General features: G+C 37.3%; 1 protein-coding gene across 2 annotated transcripts in view; it reads right to left on the bottom strand.

Annotated features, from left to right (window-relative positions):
- Positions 1–1,049: 1,049 nt before the first annotated feature.
- The window catches only part of GDAP2 (ganglioside induced differentiation associated protein 2), a 73,931-nt gene continuing 53,209 nt past the window's right edge, over positions 1,050–21,771 (bottom strand). For both annotated transcript variants that reach the window (XM_027866716.1, XM_027866717.1), the window contains exons 13-14: positions 16,627–16,770; positions 1,050–5,627 (exon numbers count right to left, since the gene is read on the bottom strand). In XM_027866716.1, the coding sequence (XP_027722517.1) occupies positions 5,580–5,627; positions 16,627–16,770 (192 nt within the window). In that variant the 3' untranslated portion in view covers positions 1,050–5,579. The remainder of the gene's footprint in view (positions 5,628–16,626; positions 16,771–21,771) is intronic.

The following is a 21,771-nucleotide window of genomic DNA, read 5'->3' as shown; positions in this document are numbered from 1 at the left end:
TGAACTGAGGTCTTCTCAATCACAATCCAGTACATCACACCATCTTAAAACTGCTGGTGGATGATGTAGCCAGTGAGATGGAGGATGCTATCTTTCTGTTATCTCACTGGCCCCTCCCTGTATGACTATCAATAGTTTGAATGCTTTTACTTCATGAGAACTCAAGAAGTAGCATGATGTAATCAATACAAAGAACAAAGTGCCTGAATTCTAACAGACTGGCCATTTACTTGACTTTGAGTAAGTCACTTTACATGATGCCAAATTTCTTCACCTGTAAAAGGGGGCCAGTCATGGGACCTACCATCCTCAAAGGATTATTGTGAAGATCAAAGAAATAATATTATGTTTAAGTGTCTTTAAAATGGTAATGCACCATTCAAGTAGATACCTTTAAAGAAAAGCAAAGAATCAATGGATTTTAGCTCTGAAAGGGAATTTAGTTGATTTCCTCTTCAAATAGGTAGGTTTTCAGAATTCGCAGGTTTTCATATCTTCTAAGGGTCAATATTTTAAAATGGCTATAAACAGATAAAAAATTCCGTATGAAGACAGAAGCTTAATAGGCACATTCCTAGAATGCATCTATTACATATATTTTAAGAAATCTGCACCAGTATCTCCAAAAAATTCTTGCTATATACATGGAATTTGCTTTCACAAAGCAAAAATGTCTCAATGGATATAATTCATATTGTAAGCAACTTCTTATATAATTCATCATACTATTTACTGCATGTGCAGGCTTTATTGACTAGGATGGTAGTATGGAAAGAGGAAAGAAAAAAATGGTCTACATTCTTGATCACTGAATGAACTTTACCATTTCTTTCTTGGTTCTCCATATTCTTCAAGTGCATAGACAGAGTAAGTTTAAAACAAAAAAAAATTCTCAAATCAAGAAAAGCACAATATTTAAAAACATATCTTTAAATGTGAAACATTGGGAAAGGCTTTCTGAATTTTGGATAAACATTTTTAAGTCATACCAGCTACATAAAACCCTTGGGTTTCCATTGTTCAGCAATAATTAAAATGATTTACATGTGTTAAAGATTTTACAAAATTATTTATTTTAATCAGCAAGATCTGGTCTGAAAGTCCTGGCTCAGTTTGTGCTGACTGTGTGCTTATACTAACAAAAATCATTACAAACAAAAGTGTGACTGTGTTTACATAATGTATTTAGCTTTCAATAGTCAACAAAATATTGTATTCAGTAGTTACGTTTGTTATGTGAATTGCATTAGCAAAATCATGTCTATGTTTCCTCAATCCAGCCCTTCCACAAATTGTTTCTCTTTTTGCAACAGCCAACCTTGGAAATGTTTTTCTGGAAAGCATTAAAAAAACAAAGTTAACTATTCCCATCCAATATCACTAAATATCAACTACTGTTTTAATAAGAAATGTTGGCAAGTATTGCACGGTATTTATTGCTTCATATCCCTTATATATTAGGATATAGGACATCATTTGCAAAATATATATGAATGAACAGGTCATGATTGGGGTTTTGAGGCAACCTTTATAATGGGTGGTTGTGTAGCTTATATATAACATTTTTCACTCTTCAAAATTTAGGCCAAAACATAAATCAAGGGGAGTAGCCTTAACACCTACAGAATCAATAGCCCTTCTTGCATCTTCATTATGGTAATGCTGCCACGGGTATTTTAAGGTAAAAGCACTACACACCTCCTGAGGATCCCCACCCACAGATGACCTTTGATTTATTTCACATATATTTATATGGACATGTCTCTCTGGTAGAATATAAACTCTCAGGGGGGAAAGCCTGTTTCATTTTTACCTTTATATCCGCAGTGACCACTACCCAGTAGATGAATAATAAATGCTTGACTGACTGACCCATGATTCTCTTGGGTCAAATCTCCATTTGAGATCAAAGCAGTGGTAGTCCATTCTGTTGAATTATGAACTATGCATTCCTTCTCATTTTCATCTCCAAAAACAGCAACACACATCCCCATATTACAATTTTAGTCTTAGAATACATACAGATAGGTAAAACTTAAACAGAGACGATCACAGCTAGTTTTTAGCTAACATTAATACTGCATGTTCTCATTTTTCTTTTGAATTAGGCAATGAAAAGACAGAACTATTTCCTATAGTTCAAACAAAATGAGACCCCAAAGAATTGAAAACAGACAAAAGAGATGGGCAATGTTCTTTTACTACAATTAAATTTGTTCTCCAGTTAAGGGAGAGATCCTTTTTTCTCCCATTACTAAACTTTAGCCATATCAGAATTTTTATTATAAACTTACACTTATTTTTTTCTTACATCTGTACTGAATTCCTGATAACTTTCAAAATACGTTATTTTTTCCTCTGATGACTTTTTTTTTAAAGGCAATATAAATAGGACATCAGATAAAACTGGAGTTGGAAGAAAGAACAATTTTAATTTGGATCACTGTGCCTAAGATTTTTTAGGATGAATGTTCTAATATGGTATTTCACCTGTAAAAAAATCTTTGGTATCATTGAATTCAAAGCAACTCAAATACATGAAGACAGAAATTCTTTACTGTTTTGGAACCCCAGGGTGTCATGCATGAATTATTTTACCTAAAGTTTTGAAAGTTGTGTCTAGAGCTTCAACTGGTATTCAGAATGACCAAAATCTAATTTTATTAATTTGTCATGTTCTGAATTACTATCAGCTGTTAGTGGACTGCTGAATACAGCTATCCCTTTATCCCACAATGCCTGCCTCTGAAAAAGAAGATGCATTATCTAGCCTATCTGACCTTCATCCCCCCCCAAAAAAATGATAACTGGACCCTACTTGATCATTCTGTCACCATAAGGTCACTCTGCTCTTTCCAAAAGCCCAGACAGATGGAACGGCTTCATTAAATGTGTTTTGTACAAATAATACTGGTCCCAGCTGACACCCAGTCCCACTGGGAAGTATGTGATTTTCATCTTAACTGTCACCACCAAACTATCAAATTCTCATGATGAGTTTGGCTGCATACTACCTCAATCACCTGCTTTTTAAGGTGAATACAGAGAACCTTTCACATATATAGCACATTGTATGCAATATATAAATATACATATATATGTACATATATGCATATATGTGTATATAAACATTCACTAAAAGCATTATTGATATTATCACAGCAATAAATACCCTTTTAAAATTACTGGATGGATGAAAGGAATGCCATCCTGTACCTGAAGCACATTGTAAATGTTTAAATTATAAATATAAATAGATATACATACATATCAATAAAAACAGCTTTAAATCAAAGGACAACACAGCAAATATCTTCATTACAGGCAGCCTGTTATACTGCTTACAAGGAAAGAGTAGAGGAAGGATTTCAATTCAAGGCAGCTAAGCTCCGTAATATAGAAAAGATTGTACATCTTCACAGCCCTTTGTGGAAAAGGTATTCCAATTCTATCCAACAAGAGTCTGCGATGACAATCTACTAGAAGAGTGCTTCAATTTTTACTTTAAAGAGTTCCAGTTATTTGAATTTTTGTGGTGGGCACGACTAAGCTAAAGAGATAAAAAGGAATCTGTTTTGATAGGAATTATAATATGGCTACACCAGAGAAAGGTGAAAGTTATATTTAACTGGTGGCCAACATGTGCTGATCGTTACTTTAGCCCAATACTCACAAAATATGGAACAAGAAAAAGAAGACCATTTTTGCTACTAAATCACATGTTCATGGGGGACTGACACTTCAGTCTCTCACTTAAAAAAAAACGACATTCACTTGCTAAACTCTTTAATAACTAAAGGGGAAGGGACTTAGCCAATCCCATAACTAATTTCCTCTAAAGTTATTAATCTTTTGGTACTTGGGAGATAAGCTCCATTCCTTATGCACTGGAGAATTAAATGGAACATCAGAGCGTTGCTATTGAAAGAGTAAAAGGCGACTTGGAAGGTTGTACGGAGCCCGCACTTAGGCTCACACCTTTGACTGGCCTATGCACATTACAACAGTTGTCCAGATAGAAATTATTTGTGTACATGTGTGCAGGGGCTTGGGGGGTGGGGAATAAGGTGAGTGCTAAGACACTGAGGGGGCATTAGGAATATGTCGATGATCATTAACCCTTAAGAATAAACCCCCCCCTCCAAAAAAAAAATGCCTTTCCAACTGACACTTTCATCAATGGTTAAAAAAATTCTGGACAAAGTCAGAGGTGGGAGGTGCTAGCATTGGAATTATTCACTGATGGCTGTATTTCTCCTGAAAAGCGGAAACAGTACTGGGAGTCAGAGATAAGGGGAGTCCTACAGAGCTCACTGAAATTTCATTCCTAACTTCCAAACAGAGGCACCACCTCCACTTCACATTCTTTTAGCACCTGTAGCTCAAAGATAATTGAGTCCTTTTCTAGATACTATACCTTCTCATACATACCTCCATGAGGTAGGTGAAATCATACTCATTTTACAGCTCAGCAGGCTAAGGCAGAAGCCTAAGGTACAAATAGCAAGACTAGCAACGATGCCAAGAGTCACACCCCTTGAATCTGCTCATCCTCCTTACAGAAGCGGGCAAGGCCAGGAGGTCTAATCATTAGACAAGGTCTCCCAAGGCAGGATCATATAAGGGACAGTTACACAAAACCAGGCATCATTAGAGGAGGGCAGTGTGTGTGTGTGTGTGTGTGTGTGTGTGTGTATACACACACACACACATATATTCCTAAAAGGAAGTGAACATATCATTAGTTTCTTTCTCATGTGATACTTAATAAATTCTTGGTGAACTGTTAGGTAGTTCCTATTTACTTAGAGGACTAAGACAGCTGGAGCTTTTAAAAAGAGGTCACAAACACTTCTGATTACAGAAAAGAGTGAAAAAAGGCATCCTTTTACCATACTGTTAAGACCAAAGCAGGGGCACCCCCACACGCCATCTAATGCAGGGATATGAGCCTGGCACTCACACAGCCCATATTCTGCTAACCTTCTCAACGATCTTTTGTCAAGCAATAGAATTCCAGTCAAATCATTTCTGACATTCTCAGTCTCACACCATTCTTCTTTGTCATAGGTAAAGCATCTGTATATGTAAGAAGTAAACAACACAAGAGGATCGGAAGCAATGGGCCTATCTGATAAGTGTAGTCTGAATGGTTCTGTACACTATTACAAATGGTTCAGTGCCCCAGGCAGCTTTCAATGTGATGGTGACAATATGATCAAGACTGACAGACTGTCCAAGAGTCTGATGTCTTTTCAGGAAATTTAAGACATTTGAAAGTTGCTCTCCAACAGGGGACACAGACACAAAACCTCTCCTTCCTTTTATCCTGAAATACCAGTATTTTCACTAGATATGCACATACAAATTTAAAACAGTGGTACACAGTGCACAGTGACCTAACATTTGCAGATTGTTTATGTGCCTGAAAATATAATGTCAATAAAAAAATACCAGAGAGGTGGGGACAAAAGACCTTCTCTGAATTCTGTACAGCACAAATGAATTTCAATTCAACAGGCAGCAGGCCATGAAGAGGGAGTCATCCTTGGAAACCAGCAGTACTACAAGATGGAAGATCACAGATCTGGTGATGGGGGATAAGATGCATAGTAAGGCCCGTTTTCCTGTGGAAAGAAACAAAAAGGCAAAAAAATATTTACAACATTAAAAGCAGGTCTCCTTTAACATCTGTGAGCATAGAGGGAAAAGTGTTTTAAGACAGAATTAAAGACAGAACAAACTATGTAGTGACTTAGCTCAGGACCATGAAACCCAAATTTCCTTAAAGGGAATCTAAGAATCATAACTGTGTTGGCAGACTGTTGATGCTCTCTTGCCACGCACAAGGAGCAAGGCTTGTGAAAGTTCTCAGGTCATTCGGTTCAAGATGGAGAACTGCATGCCAGGCCTTTAATGTCTAAGGAAGGCAACATAGTTCCAGAGTGACTATTTGGCCCACATTTTTCCTAAGTTTGTCTGGATAAAAACTAAGAAAGTTAATTTCAATGGTTTTAAGTTAATTAAGTTCCCAAAGCCAATAGGCATCAAGTCCCTCAATTAGGTTAACGGGATATAAGACTGTTCTGTAGCTTCTAAGATTTTTTTTTCCTCCAAAGAGTTTATTTTCATTAAGCCCTAAGGTAAGGAATGTGTAACATTAAGGCAAGTTAAGACTTGGGAAGAGAGATGAGGGATGATGCTTGAATGAGACATTTTATGGTTTTAATTAAGGGATTAAAAAAATCTTACGCTAATGAACTATCATATACTTTGCACTAGATCCACTGAAGCAGGGATAAATACTGGTCCAATTCTAGAGGAACAAGTAGATGTTGGGGTATTAGTGTCTAGGAATTTTTGGTTTCTGAATATAAATGTGACAAAGGACCGAAAGATTTTTCCTTTGAACTCAAGTGAAGTCAAATCCTAAAATCTATTATATTTTTAAAACCTGAATCATCTATAAAAATAATTCTTTGCATATTGCTGTAAAGAATTATCTTTTTTATTCCTGATTCGAGTTCTATTCTCCTTATCATATCCTTCACCTCTCCACAAAGATTACAGAATCACAGAATGTTAGAAGTGGAAGGGGGAGGGGAAGGAAGAGAATAATAATCTATATCACACCTACTATGTGCCAGGAACTGTACTTAGCATCTTTTACAAATAATACTTTATGATATTCCATTCTCTACGGAGGGGATTTTAGGCCTCACCAAGTCCAACTGACTTATTTTACAGATGAGGAATACGAGGCTTTGAGTTTAAGGGCCCAGCGTACAGTCACAGAGTTGAACAAAGAGAAATTTTTTTAAAAGCAAATATTGGTCATGATCAGGTAAATCAATTTTAAGGCTCCTCTGAAAATGAAAGATTCACTTCTCCCTAAACAGACAACAAATATTTATTAAGCACCTGCTAAGAGAAAGGCACTGTGCTAGGTGCAGAGGATACAAGGCCATAACTAAACACTTCCTGCCCTCAAGGAGCTTATGTTCTATTGCTCATAGCCTGTATTTATACAGTGCCTTAAAGCACTGGAAGCTTTCCACATAATAACATACTGAACACCTCTGAACCTCCCCCTTTCCAAGTGACCTAACCATGGCTATGAAGTACTGCAGCCATAACTTGAACTCAGGGTTTTGACTTTAAGTCCGGGGTTGTTGCTACCATAATCCAATCCTCTCAGAATAGATTTCTTAATTCTCTTTCACTGCTCTGTTTCCTTAAGTTTACCACACACACACTGAAAACTTGTTAATGCTCATGAAAGTTTCTTATACTAGTTAAGGGGATTTGTTCTGTGAAGTTTGGATTCAGTCAAAGGGCCATACTGGAGGACCTAGAGGGCCACATGCGGCTTTGAGGCTGCAGGTTCCCCACCCTTAGGCTAGACTGTGAAATGGCAACTTGGCAGGGCATAAAGTCTGAGCAGAACCTGAAGGAAGGGGGTGTGTGTGTGTGTGTGTCTGTGTGTGTTCAAAAACAGTGGAGTGTCAACTTTGTAAAAAATATTGAGTACACTATGTGAGGGAAATGGAAATGACTCAACATGCCACTTCTTTGATTTCTGGTGTTCACATGAACAGCCAATGATGCCTGTGATACACTTCCTTTTTCACTCTGCCATTCAGAATCCTCATCATGTTTGCATGTTCAGCTCAAGTGAGAGATTTTCCAGCCTTCCTTGATTCCTTCACCTCAGTATTCTCTCCCTCCTGAAATATTCCAGAACACTTTCTATTTCTCTTTTGCTCCTCTCCACCCCGCCACTCTAAACCTTGTATCATACTCACATCTGTGCATATGTTATATCCCTTTCCTCCCCCTGCCCCTAGTAGGACTGCCAGCTCATTACATCAGAGATTGTCATTTTTCTTTATAACTTACCAAAATGCCCTGTGCATGGCTTCTGGGACCAAACCTGATACCACTGGCATAGGGAACTCCTACTGAGAAACCCCTCTAACCTGGGGCACTGAGAGGTGCCATAACTCACCCACAGTCCCACAGTCAGCATGTTATTAGATGGAGGACTTGAATGCAGTCTTACTGATTTTTAGGTTGTCTCTTTAAGCACTAAAGCCACTCTGCCCTGCATACAACAGGTGCTTAATAAATACAATTCACCAAACATTTATTAAGGGCCTGCGATGTGCCAAAAGCACCAGAGACATTAGGCACTGCTGTATTTACATCACTTAGTTAAGATGTAACTTAGTTAAGTTAACATCTAAGTTAACTTGGTTAAGCCTCCATGAGGCTACAGTCAATTGGGTGATCACAAAGAAAGGTAAGTACAATACACAATCTGAAGTGTTAAACAAATTATTAGGGGGCACAAAGTAAAGGGCTATATTAAGTGTGAAGCAGAAGGTCCTTAATGGGAAGGACAGCATGGAAGGCTTCATGAAGGAGGCAGTGTCCGGGATGAGTGTCAATGGATGGGTAGGAATTCAAAAAGTAAAGCAGGGGAGAAGAAAGAAGTGGGAACAGAACAGAGAGGGCCTGGGGAGAAGTGACATGAGGGGAATATAGAGGGACCTCAATGCCCCACAGGGGGTTGGGAGCTTTCCTTAGTGGGCAGTAGGGAGGGAGTAAGAAAAAAAAAAACTAAGGCTGACTGTAGGCTTGTTTATTAAGTTTGAAGTGCTGGGACATGAGATGGAGAAATCCTGGAGGCGGATGAAAAATAGGCCTGAGCTCAGAAGGGAGGTGTAGACTACAGACACACATTTGGGATTCATCTATGGAGAGGGGGTAGTTAAACGATATTGATGGAAATGAGACTGTAAGGGAGGAAGGTTGAGCGACAAAACAAGAGGGGCAGGGACATCTTCAGAACACCTACATTTTAAGGTTGGGAAGATTAGGAACCAGTAAAAGACACAGAAGAAGGATAGTTAGAAAAGCAGGGAAAAAACAAAACAAAACAAAACAAAAACACCTCAGTGTAAGTGTGGTATCTTTGAAGCCAAGGAAAGGAAGAGTATCTGGTGGGCAAAACTGTGTGCAAAAGCTGCTGCGAGGATAACAAAGGAGGGTCACGACTCTCAAAGGCCTCTGGCGGCTGAGTAGGTAGCAAGGAACTAGAGACACATTAGCAAATATACATTGTATTAGACAACTTTTTCCATGAAGTTCATCAGTGAAAGGCGTGACAAGGAAGGGTCAAGGGAAGTTGTTTTTTAGAGCCAGGAGACTAGTGCATATTTGTAAGCAGATGGGAAGGAGTCAGTGAAATGAATTAAGCCAACTATTTTCTCTTTACTCACTCACCACATATTTTAGTCTCCTTGAGTAAGAATGTGGTTATCTTATAGACTGTTCCTAATATCTCCCATATGGCCTGCCAGGTGTCCATGACTAAAATTATTTTAAGGGTGCATTATAAAGTTTATAATTAAAAAAAAACTATCTTTAGGCTATTTGAATGAGAATGATAATACAAAAATAATAATATAATAATAGCTAACATTTAATATAGCACTTACTATGTGCTAGACACTGTTAAGCACTTCACAATAATTATTTCTCATTTAATTCCCACAACAACCCAGCAAAGTAGGTGCCATTGTCATCTCCTATTTACAGATGAGGAAAAAGAAGCAAACAAGATTAGTGACTTGCCCAGGGTCACACAACGGGTGAGTGCCTGGGGCCAAATCTAAACTCAGGTCTTCCTCCCGACTCCAGGCCTGGACTTCTATCCACACTGTGCCACCTAGTGGCCTCTATGTATAATGCCATTTTCTATTTCTTCGCATGGTAGGTGAGACAAAGCACGAGGTCTCTGGAGAGCACCAGAGACCTTCCAAGCGCACATGAAGCCATGAATTACTATGGTTCTAGTCTTTCAACCAATTACGAATCTATCTAACTACACTACTGTCTGCCTTGTATCTCTATTTTTTTCCCACAAGAGCAGCAGGAAACATTTTCAAACAGCTAAAATTGGGGTAAACTCTATCAACAGCATTCCCTTGACTTAACAGTCCAGGGACCCTTTTAAAAAAGGAGATAAGTTTAGTTTAAAATATTCTGGCTCTCTGTTACTTAGGGGATGGTTAATACCTAGCTTTTTAAAACTGTAGGATAACCTCCACGAAAATAGGATGTTAAAAAAATTCTAGATTATACTATAGAGGGTTTTTGTTCATTTGTTTGTTTCATTCACTGCATCTGCATCCCTCACGTCTAGGATGGTACCCGGCACACAGTAGGTGCTTAATAAATGCTTATAGATTGTGTTTCCTTTTTTTTTTTAAATCACTGTGTAATAATTTTAGGCCTGTGTCTCTGATGGACAGAGATATGACAAGGTAAAAACAAACACACAAAATTCAAACCCAAACTGATTTAGGACAGCTGGCCTGGGTGTGGTAGAATTTTAACTGAATTTTAACAACTGCCTATTCATTTTTAGATGCTTAGACACACAATGTGTGTCACTGCAAAACAGTCCCTTGGGTCTTCTAATGATCATAAAACAGATGACATGCATATCTGTTCCAAAAAATAAAGTATGAACCAAAACACGGGCTTTTGAAATGTCATTTCAGTTTTTTGTGTCAAAAGTAATTAGCTAGAACCCTATGCCTAGCACATTCCCTTCAAGCCATTCTTTCTATCCCAAGGAGACAGAACAATAATTCAGAAGGATAAAAATAAGGACAAATTTTATTTCACTGATCCACTAAAAATTTCAGGCTGATGTCCCTGTCTCATATATCATAATCTTTATATCCATGACCTAATTGTTCCATTTTTACTAGTTCTCTGCATTACTGCCAAACAAACTTTTATTAGCTATCAAGATACATTATCCACTCCACTTTTCACACAAAGAGTATCATAGATAATAGCTGAGGTTAGCCGAATGCTAAAGAAAAAAATTCCATACAGGATTTTCATATTTTCATTTTAAATAATTCTACAAAAGTCACAGAATAATTACAGTGAGACTCTTCCTCCTACCTTCCTGATTTAATACATATTTATATACGTGAAGATATTTAGCCAAGTCAGGACAAGTTGCCATCATCTGTTTTCTACCTGAATTTGTCTTTTTGTATCAATAGCTATAATTTTATTATTGAAGGGATACACTGACAGTAATTGTAGGCAGTACATCATTCTGACAAGTGAGTAGCACCACAGAAAAAATCCCGCCCTGAAGAAGGGCCTTCCTCTGGGCAAGACCCTTTCTTCAGGTACTGTGGAGGAATGAAGAATCTTAAATTACACTAGCATGCTCACTCAGAAATTGCCTCAACTACACCAATAATGCCCTGGAGAGAAAGGATGTGATGTTCTTCCACATTCTATTCTTGCACATCATCTTTCTTTTACTTTTTTACTTTTACTTTACTTTCTTTGTTTACTCATGTAAAATGAGTGACTGAATTAGAGGGTCTCCTAGGTTTCTCGAGCTCTCAAATTCTGAGTCCAGTGAACTTGTGGCCTATGGGAATTCTATCTGAAAGATGTGCATGTGTTTTAACTGTCATGGCATTTTAATGACTACTGGGATAGTCAGACAATAATTATAGGCACAGAAACCAGCCTAGGAAGAGTAATGATTAAGCCAGAGATGTTAAGCCAGACTTCTGTGGTGGCAGAGAGCATTCATTCATTACCTGTCAATCCAGTCACTGAGAATGACAATGAACTATTGCAGGGATTAACATTTCTTTAGCATTTAAGGAATTAATGCTGTGCTAGAACACAGGCTATGGTCTAGTGAGAAACCACAATGACTGTAGACAGTCATCGGTCACAAACGAGATGGAGATCTCTCATTTCTGACCATGTAATTCTTTGGCAACTCTATGTTCATATGATGCCATATTATAAATTTTGGGGAAGGGTGGGAAAGGATGGAGAAGAAGCATAATTAGTGGCCTATGACTGGTCCTAAAATTCCAAATTAGTCTTATCCCTTTACTACTGACTACAAATCATTCAAGAGGGATTTCCTACATTGAGAACAGGGTTTGGGGGGTTGACCTCAAGTCTTTTAGATTTCAAAACAGGATATTGGCAATGAATCTGGGGTTCAACCTTTCCTGATTCTGAGAACCTCTAACATAACAAAATGAGAGTCTCATATTTTTATCCCAGATCAAGCTATATGCTTTCCCTTGGTACTCCTTTGTAAATGTTTTTGATGACCTTTCACACTCTGCTGTATATTGTATTTACTTATGTGTATCTTCTCTTCCTCTACCACACTGTAAACTATTTTAGGAGCAGCAGGGCCCATATATAATTCACCTTTGTATTCCCCTTGGTACCTAGCACAGTTCCTTGCAAATAGCAAGTACTCAATAAATATTTGTTGAACTGGATTCTTATTTATTGTAGTTATGTAATTTAATGTAACTAATGTAATGTAATTTTTAAACCTAGCTTCAAAAACACTGGTTTGAAATCAGTTATGTATACTTGTAGCTATTAATTTTAACAATGGATTTAGTTCTACAGGATTCAACATAGGAATTTAATTTTTTCCACAACTATTGCAAAAGTAATATTGAAACTTCAAATCCAAATCACTTTCATTAAAAGCACTAAAGGGAAAACTCAAACAAACCAAATCCAAAAGGACCATGGCAGATCCTCATGCCAGTAAAGAGTTCACCTTTCATTACTTGATTCAAGTAATAATCCAAACACATCTGTAAATTGTAGCTGTTTTGATAAAATTCTAATAAAATATAAACCTTTAAGATATTAAATGAAATTTTGAAAATAGGCCTTTCAACATGAAAAAGAATGCCAAGTTGCTTCATTTAATTACCATAAGTACTGTAAACAGATCAGAAATTATTCTGGTTGTAGTTCTAGGTAGATAATACAAAAATAAATTGCTCCATTTAAAATTCAATTCTCTTCAACAGGGATTGTCTAAAATGTTCAAAGCACTGTACTATGGACTGAGAATACTGAGACAGAAACCGACATACTCCCTGCCCCTAAAGAACTAAATTCTACAAGGAGGAATCTAAAATAAAGTGGTGGCCACCAGATTCAAGGTGGTTTGGGAAAAGTTGTAAATAATACTAGCATTTGAGTTTTACATAGTGGTTAATGGTAAAAAACATGTTTACATACTCTATCTCACTGGATTTTCACAAGAGCCTTGGGAGGTAGATGGGCTAAGTATTATCATCTCCATTTTTACAAGTGATTAAACTGAGACCCAGAGAGGTTAGTAACTTGCCCAACCTTACAAAGCTAACTGAATGGCAGCACCAGCCCTGTATCCAGTGCTTCTGATTTCAAAGCCAATGTGCCTTCCAATAAACACCAATAGAATACATACTATCCTTGCTTCATCATTTACTGACAAAAATTGAAGCCATTCCCTGAAAGGTCCCTCACATCAGCCAGGTGCCTCCTGCCACCATCTCCTCCTTTATTCTCTCTCACACGTTGAGATGGCCTCTAAGTTAATCTCTCTAAATGCATAAGTGACCCCATTCCCTCATCCTCACCAACAGTTTGCCTCCTTTATCATCCCACCCTCTCAGTACTCTTCAGTCTCTCCCTACTACTCACTCCTTGAGGCCATCTACAATAGACGCCTCCTCTTTCTTTCTTCTTGCTCTTTTCTTCACTCTATGTCTGCTGCTGACCTCATCATTTAACTGAAACTGCTATCTCCAAAGTTACTAATGATTTCTTAATTGCCAAATCTCAGTCCTCATCCTCTGAAGACTGACACTGCTGATCACCCTCCCTCTCCCCTGATACTCACTTCCCTCTAGGTTTTCAGCATACTACTCTCTACTGCTTCTCTGTCTCCTTTGATGCATCTCACATCCAGCTCATGTCCTCTAGCTGAGGGTCCCACCGGGTTCTGGTCTAGACTCTCTTCTCTTCTCCCTTTATACAATTTTACTTGGTGATCTTAGCAGCTCCAATGGATTCAATCATCATCTCTATGCTGATGATTCTCATAGCTATTTATCCAGCCCTAACCTCTCCACTGACTTCCATCTCAGATTTCCAGCTTCCTACTAGACATCATGGAATGAATGTTATATGAGACACCACCATGCTCCCAGTGACCTAGGTAGTTGTCATTTTTGATACCTCATATCTCCCCCCTCCTCTCATCCAATCTGTTGCCAAGGCCTTCAGAACATTTCTCACATATTTCCCCTTCTCACCTTTGACACTGCCTTCACCCTGCTGCAGGCCCTCATCTCACACTTGGACTACTTCAACAGCCTGCTGGTGGGCCTGTCTGCTTCGTGTCTTCCCACTCTATTCCACTGTCCATTCAGCTGTAAAAGTGATCTTCCTAAGTGAAGGTCTATGTTAACCCTCCTACTCAATAAATTCTAGTGCTTTCCTGTTATTCCAGAGTCAAATATAAAATCCTCCCTTTGGCCTTCAAAGCCCTTCATAAAATCTATCCCTACCTTTCCAGCCTTCTTATACCTTACCTAACCATCCCCCACCCACCCCACCAAGCCTCAGTCCAAAGACACTGTCCTCCTTGCTGTTCCCCAAATAAGACATTGCATCTCCCAGCTCTGGGCATTTTTACTGTCTGTCCCCCATGCCTGGAATGCTCTCCCTCCTCATCTCTGCTGATTATTTCCAATTTATCTTGCATATAGCTTGTCTGCATATGGTTGTTTGCATGTTGTCTCATTAGATTGTGTGCACCTTCAGAGCAGGAATGGTCTTTAACCTCTCTCTGACTCTCTGGCACTGAGCACAGTGGCCAGCACTCTGAAGACACTTAATACTGACACTACCCCAATAGGACCAACAACTGGTCTTGTTCACTCTTACCAAAAAAACCCGAAAAAAAACCAAACCTCCAGGAAAAGATGTCTTTTAATAAATCAGAATACAGAAGAAATAAATTATTTCAATTACATAAAAAAAACTTTTGCAGAAATGAAAGCAATACAGCCAGAAATACAGAAGAAAAAAAAGAAGAAAAAGTATAAAATAGGCATTAAACAGTTCTGATTAAAGACAGAAACTGACACAAATCTATAAGACAAAGAGCTATTCCTCAATGGCTAAGTGGCTAAAGTACATACATATATATGTATATATACATACATATACATACACACACACACACAGAGGCAGAAGAAACAATCAACAGTCATCTGAAAGTGTTTTAAATGGCTAATGATCATGGAACTATAAATTAAAATAACTATACTACTTGACATGCAAAAAATGGGCAAATATTGTAAAAGATGGAAAAATTCTATGTTGGCAAGGCTATTGGAAAATAGGCAAGCTAATTCATTGCTGGTGGAGCTAGAAACTGTTCTGTTTTGTGTGGCAACATATAAAACAAAAATTGCAAAAATTGCTTTATCGTTTTGGCCCAGTGGTCCCAACATTAGGTTTATGGCCCAAAGTAGTTATGGAAAGGGGGAAGGGAGGAAAGTATTCATACAAAAATGCTCACAGTAGCACTATTTTAATAATAAAATGTTGGAAACAAATCATGTGCTCAACAGTTGGGGAATACAGTGAACTTATTTTTAGAATTCTAATATAAGAAACATTATTATTCTCTAACAAAAGATGAATATGAAGAATTCAGAGGAAAACGGGAAAACTTACATGAAGAAGATTAAAGGAATAACATATATACTCTCTAAACCATGTAAATGGAGACAACATTAACCAGCAACAAAACTCAAGTTAAAGACAATGTACAATGATGCTATCATCTTATTAAAGTTAAAGCCTTCCATTCTTTAAAAAACAAAACAGTAAATTACAAAAGTATAGGGTTACATGAAATAAAAAAGTCATACACACTCCTGAGTTTTGCTGAATGGTTTTTGGGAAGTATACTTTATGGTATGTAATACCTGTTAAAAGCAAAATTTATCAACTAAGAAAAAGAAATATATATGGAAGGGCTTCCTTTTAGAAAAGAATCTTTCTTAAGGAGGCATCAAATATGTTCTAAAAACGACCAAGTTACCCTAATAATATCCTATAATAAATGAAGAAAAAAGCATTTACTATGTGTAAAGCATAGGTGCCGAGCTGGGGATATAAACAGAAAAAGCACAGTGTTCTTCTCAACTAATCTATGCAATAGTTACAATGGCATTTAAAGGTCTTCACACCTTGGCTCCTTCCTACTTATCCATCTGCTTACAATCTAATGCCCTCCAAGCAAGCCACAATCTTGCTGCCCTGGAGCACTGGCAGCTCTGTCTCCCATATCTAGCTCTCTGCTGAGGCTATTACCCATGAATGCTTCACTCTTGCCTCTGACTCTGAAGACTCCTGGGCTTACTTAAGTTTTAGCTTGAGCACTACCTCATCCAGCAGGCTCTTCCTGGATCTTCCTCCCCCCACTACTCCCACCACTAATGCCTTACATCTCAATGGCTGCCTTCCATCTAGTCTGTATTTATTGTGTACATTCTAATTTATAGGTGTTGTCTCCCCCATTAGAATGTAATTGATTGATTGATTTAGGGTCTTCTATTAATTAACCGTGTGGTCTTAGGTAAGTCACTTAATCTCTCTGGTTCTTAGTTGTCTCATATATAAAATGAGGGACTTGAATTCAGATTTTATAAGGATAAAAAGTATTCTCTAACGTCTTACCCTGGCATCATATTCAAGAACAAAGGGTGGAAAGTCAATCTGTTCTGGGGATATGGCAGCAAAGAGCTGGTGGAGGCTGTCCACATGGTGGATTTTGTCCTTTAGTCCTGAGACAGAAAAGGTGGTGAAAAACCATGTTGATACCTATTTGATAGGAAAGAAAAAAATTAAATTAGTAACATGGCCTTTTCTTTAAGAACATCAGGTAAAATCAATCATAACCAAGATGAAAATTTTTGAAAGTGGAAACAGGCCTGATTTTTAAAATTGTACCTAGGAAGGTAAGGTTTAAAAAAAAAAATGTGTGTGAACAAAGACCACTAAAATTGAGGATATTAGAACTAAGCCAAGAAGAGGTAACTATAATCAGCCAGTTAACAAGCACTTATTAAACACTTACTATATACCAGGATCGGTGCTAAACAATGGGGATACAAAGAAAGGCAAAAACATGGGCCCTGTTCTCAAAGATCTCAAATTATGATGGGGGAAACATGAAAATATCTATGTATATACAAGATATATGCAAAGTAAATGGAAGGTAATCTTAGAAGGGAAATAACAGTGCCGGAGGGAGGATCTGGGAAGGCTTTCTCCAAAACAGGATTTGAAATGAGTCTTGAAGGAAGCAAAGGAAAATAGGAATTGGAGATGAGGAGAAATGAGGTGGGAGAGCATTCCAGGCATTGGGTATAGTCGGGGAAAATACACAGTCAAGAGACTGAGTCCCAACTCTGGATGTAATCAGTAGTGTCTCTGATCTTCTGTGTGACCCTAAGCAAAAATCACTTTACCTGTGGGTGTATCAGTTAAGTCCATTTGACAAATGGATAGAACATAATTTTTTTTTAACATTGTTAAATTTACTTATAAATTTTGGGTGCATAGTTGTTCTCTGAATTTGCATTGTTCTATTGATCCCTCTATTTTTTAAACAATACCAGATGGTTTTGAAGACTGCTGCTTATAATATAGTTGAAGTCAGGAAAGTGCTACTCCCCCTTTTTCCTTGTTTCTCTTCTTTTTAAAATATATTTTAAATTATTTTGTTAAATATTTTCCAAATACATTTCAAAAATTTTTAACATTTATAAAAATTCTGAGTTCTAAATTCTCTCCCTCCCCCACCCCTTGAGAAGGCAAGTAATATGACACTGATTATACAAAACATTTGTCCATATTAGCCATACTGCAAAAGAAAACACACACATACATGAACAAAAAGAGTGAAAGTGAAAAAAGTATGCTTCAATCTGCACTTGGAGTTCATCAGTTCTCTCTTTGGAGGTGGAGAGCATTTTTCATCATGAGTCTTTTGATGGGCTGCTCCTCAATTTCCAAGTCTTTGTCACCACAAAATGAGCTGCTATAAATATTTTTGCACTAATAGGTCCTCTTCCTTTTCCTTTGATTTCTTTGGGATACGGACCTAGTAGTGAGTGGTATTGCTAGGTCAAAGTATGCATACTTTTACAGCCTTTTGGGTAGAGTTCCAAATTGTTCTCCAAAATGGCTGAACCAGTTTACAACTCACCACAAGTGCATCAGTGTCCCTATTTTTCCATATCCCCTCCAGCATTTGTCATTTTCCTTTTTTGTCATGTTAGCCAATCTGATCGGTGTGATTTACATTTCTCTACTTATTAGTGATTTAGAGTATTTTTTTTTTCATATGACTATTGATAGCCTTGATTTCTTCTTCTGAAAACTGCTTGTTCATGTCCTTGTGGCTCAGTTCCCTATATATTTGAGAAACGAGACTTTTATCAGAGAAACTTAAAGTCCCCCCACCCCACCCCAAGTTTCCTGCTTTCCTTTTAATTTTGGCTACATTACTTTTGTCTGTGCAAAATCTTTTAAATTTCATGTAATCAAAATTATCCATTTTACTTCTCATAATCCTCTCTATCTCTTGATAGTCATAACTCTTTTCTTATACATAGATCTGACAGGTACATTTTCCCATACTCTCCTATTTTTCTTATGATATCACCCTTTATGTCTAAATCATGTATCCATTTTGACCTTATTGTGGTACACAGTGTGAAATGTTGATCTACTCCTAGTTTCTACCAAACTGCTCCCCAGTTTTCTCAGCAGTTTTTGTCAGAAGTTGAGTTCTTTCCCCCAAAGCTTAGATCTTTGGGTTTATCAAACACTAGATTACTACAGTCATTTACTACTGTATATTGTGTACCTATTGTATTCCACTGACCCACCACTCTATTTCTTAGCCAACACCAGATTATCTTCAAGATTACTGCTTTATAATATAGTTTGAAATCTAGTACAGGTGAGTCACTTTCCTTCACATTTTTTTCCCTCTCTTCCACATTTTTCTTGACCTTTTGTTCTTCTAGATGAATTTTGTTATGATTTATTTCTAGCTCTATAAAATAATTCTTTGGTAGTTTGATTGGTAGGGCACTGAATAAGCAAATTAATTTCGGTAGAATTGTCATTTTTATTATGTTGGTTTGGCTCACTCATAAGCAATTAATATTTCTCCAGTTACTTAGATCTGTCTTTATTTGTGTGAAAAGTGTTTTATATTTGTGTTCATATAGACTCCAGGTTTGTTTTAGCAAGTAGAATCCCAAGTATTTTACTTTGTCTGCAGTTATTTTAAATGGAATATTTCTTTTTATCTTTTCCTGCTGGGTTTTGTTGGTAATATACAGAAATGCTGCTGATTTCTGTGGGTTTATTTTATATCCTTCTAACTTTGCTTATGTTGTTAATTATTTCAGCTAGTCTTTTAGTCAATTCTCTAGGATCCTCCAAGAATACCATCATATCATCTGAAAAGTGATAGTTTTGTTTCCTCATTGCCTATTCTTATTTCTTCAATTTATTTTTCCTGTTTTATTGATACAGCTAGCATTTCTAATACAATATTAAATAATAGTGGTGACAATGGATATCCGTGCTTCACCCCTGATCTTACTGGGAAGGCTTCTAGTTTATTCCCATTATAGACAATGCTTACTCTTGGTTTTAGGCAGATACTACTTACCACTTTAAGAATAGCTCCATTTATTCCCATGCTTTCTCGTGTTTTTGATAGGAATGCGTGTTATATTTTGTCAAAAGCTTTTTCTGCATCTACTGATATAGTCATATGACTTTTGTTCCTGTTGCTATTGATAAGGTCAATCATGCTTATAGTTTTCCTAATACTGAATCAGCCCTGCCTTCATGGTATAAGTCCTACCTGGTTAGAGTATATGATCTTTGTGATACACATTGCTATAATCTCCTTGTTAGTATTTTATTAAAATTTTTGCACTGATATTTAATAGGAAAATTGGTCTACAATATTGTTTTTCTTCTCTTTCTCTCCTTGGTTTAGGTATCAAAACCAATTATTTGAGTCATAAAAAGGATTTGGTAGGATTCCTTCTTTATCTATTTTTTTCAAATAATTTATATAGTATTAAGATTAATTGTTCCTTAAATATCTGGTAGGATTCACTTGTAAATCCATCTGGTTGACAGGACACATTTTCAAACAGTTATGTGGTATTTTATTCAAATAACAACACTCTTCATTAATATAAATGTTTTTCTATGATGGCTTAATTTCTTTTCTTTAAGCTTAAAATATTATTCTTTGAATAAGTGTATATTAACAGAAAAAAGTTTACTTCTGCTCCTTACACACTGCTGTATAAAAATGTTACAGTTGTAAGTAAAATGGTCCACTCCTCTTCGACCAGGAACTGCAGGAATTTTCAGCCAGCCAGGCATTCCATAACACAACAGGGGGGTACTGGGTCTGTTGCATCAATATTCTAAATGGAGCTCTGGAGTTAGATAGCTCTCATTATCACTTCTTAGTTACAACATAACCTTTAGCTTCCTCTCTCCCTAATAACACATGTTGCCCCAGGAACCACTTTCCCCCTTTCTGCTACTTCTGAACTTTTTTTTGGCTAGGCAATGGGGTTAAGTGACTTGCCCAGGGTCACACAGCTAATAAGTGTCAAGTGTCTGAGGTCAGATTTGAACTCAGATTCCCCTGAGTCCAAGGCTGATGCTCTAGCCATTGCATCCCCTAGCTGCTCCCCCCCTTTGTTTTTGACACTTCTGAACTTTCAGCACTTTCTTTTCTCCCCAGTTCAAAGCCACGCCATCTGACTACTTATTTCCTAATCCTTTCATGGTTCCCAGATGGAAATCCCTGTTATGAGAGGAAGCAAACTGTCCAATATCCTCAGCCCTTTTTTTCATTAGGCATTCACTACTTCCACCTCCTTATCTTGCCTAGGTTATACAGGCAATCTATTGCCTTTGGGTTGAGATTTCTTTTGGGGTAGAGTTGATTAGAGATTAGAAAAGGAAGAATTAAAATAACAATGTGTTCACTATTTTACTGTCCATCTCTTATCTTCTATAATAATTCTGAATTAAGTTAAAAATTCCAGTCTCTGATGAAGTTGGACCTTTTCACTAAGATTAATCATTCTTCATGTACCTTTCCAGCTTCTCAAGTAAATTGCTTCCACCATCATTTCCCACCCCCTTTTCTCTATCCACTTGTTCCTTTTCAACCACCTACAAACGTGCCTAAGTGTCTCCAACCATTAAAAAACCTTCACTAGATCTTGCAAATTATCATTCTATATCTCTCTAGACAAACTCCTACGCATCCACTTCCTTTCCTCTCACTCCTTTCTAAGTGTCTGTAGTCTGGCTTCCAACCTCATCATTTAACTGAAGCTGTTCTCTTCAAAGTTACCAATAATAACTGAGTTAGCATACCTAATGGCCTCCTGTCAACTCTCATCCTTCTTGACCTCTGTAGTATTTAACACTAATGACTACCCTCCCCTCCTGGATACTCCCTACTCTCTGACCTTACCCACTCCTTGTTCTTTTTCTGTCTGACTGCTCCTTAATATCCTGTTATAGATCATTATGCACATCATAACAACTAACAGAGGATGTATCTCATGGCTCAGTCCTGGGGCCTCTTTTCTTTCTATACTCTTTCACTCGTGGACCTTATCATCTTCCCTGGGTTCAAATATCTCTATGTAGATGACTACCAGACCTACATATTCAATGATTCCATCTTAGGTATGCATTATCCACTACTGGACATTTCAAACTGGATGTAGCTGGATGTCCTGTGTTTCAAAT

Source organism: Vombatus ursinus, unplaced genomic scaffold, assembly GCF_900497805.2.
Source record: "Vombatus ursinus unplaced genomic scaffold, bare-nosed wombat genome assembly UNPS02014782.1, whole genome shotgun sequence".
Classification (NCBI taxonomy): domain Eukaryota; kingdom Metazoa; phylum Chordata; class Mammalia; order Diprotodontia; family Vombatidae; genus Vombatus; species Vombatus ursinus.
This window is presented reverse-complemented; position numbering and strand designations above follow the sequence as displayed.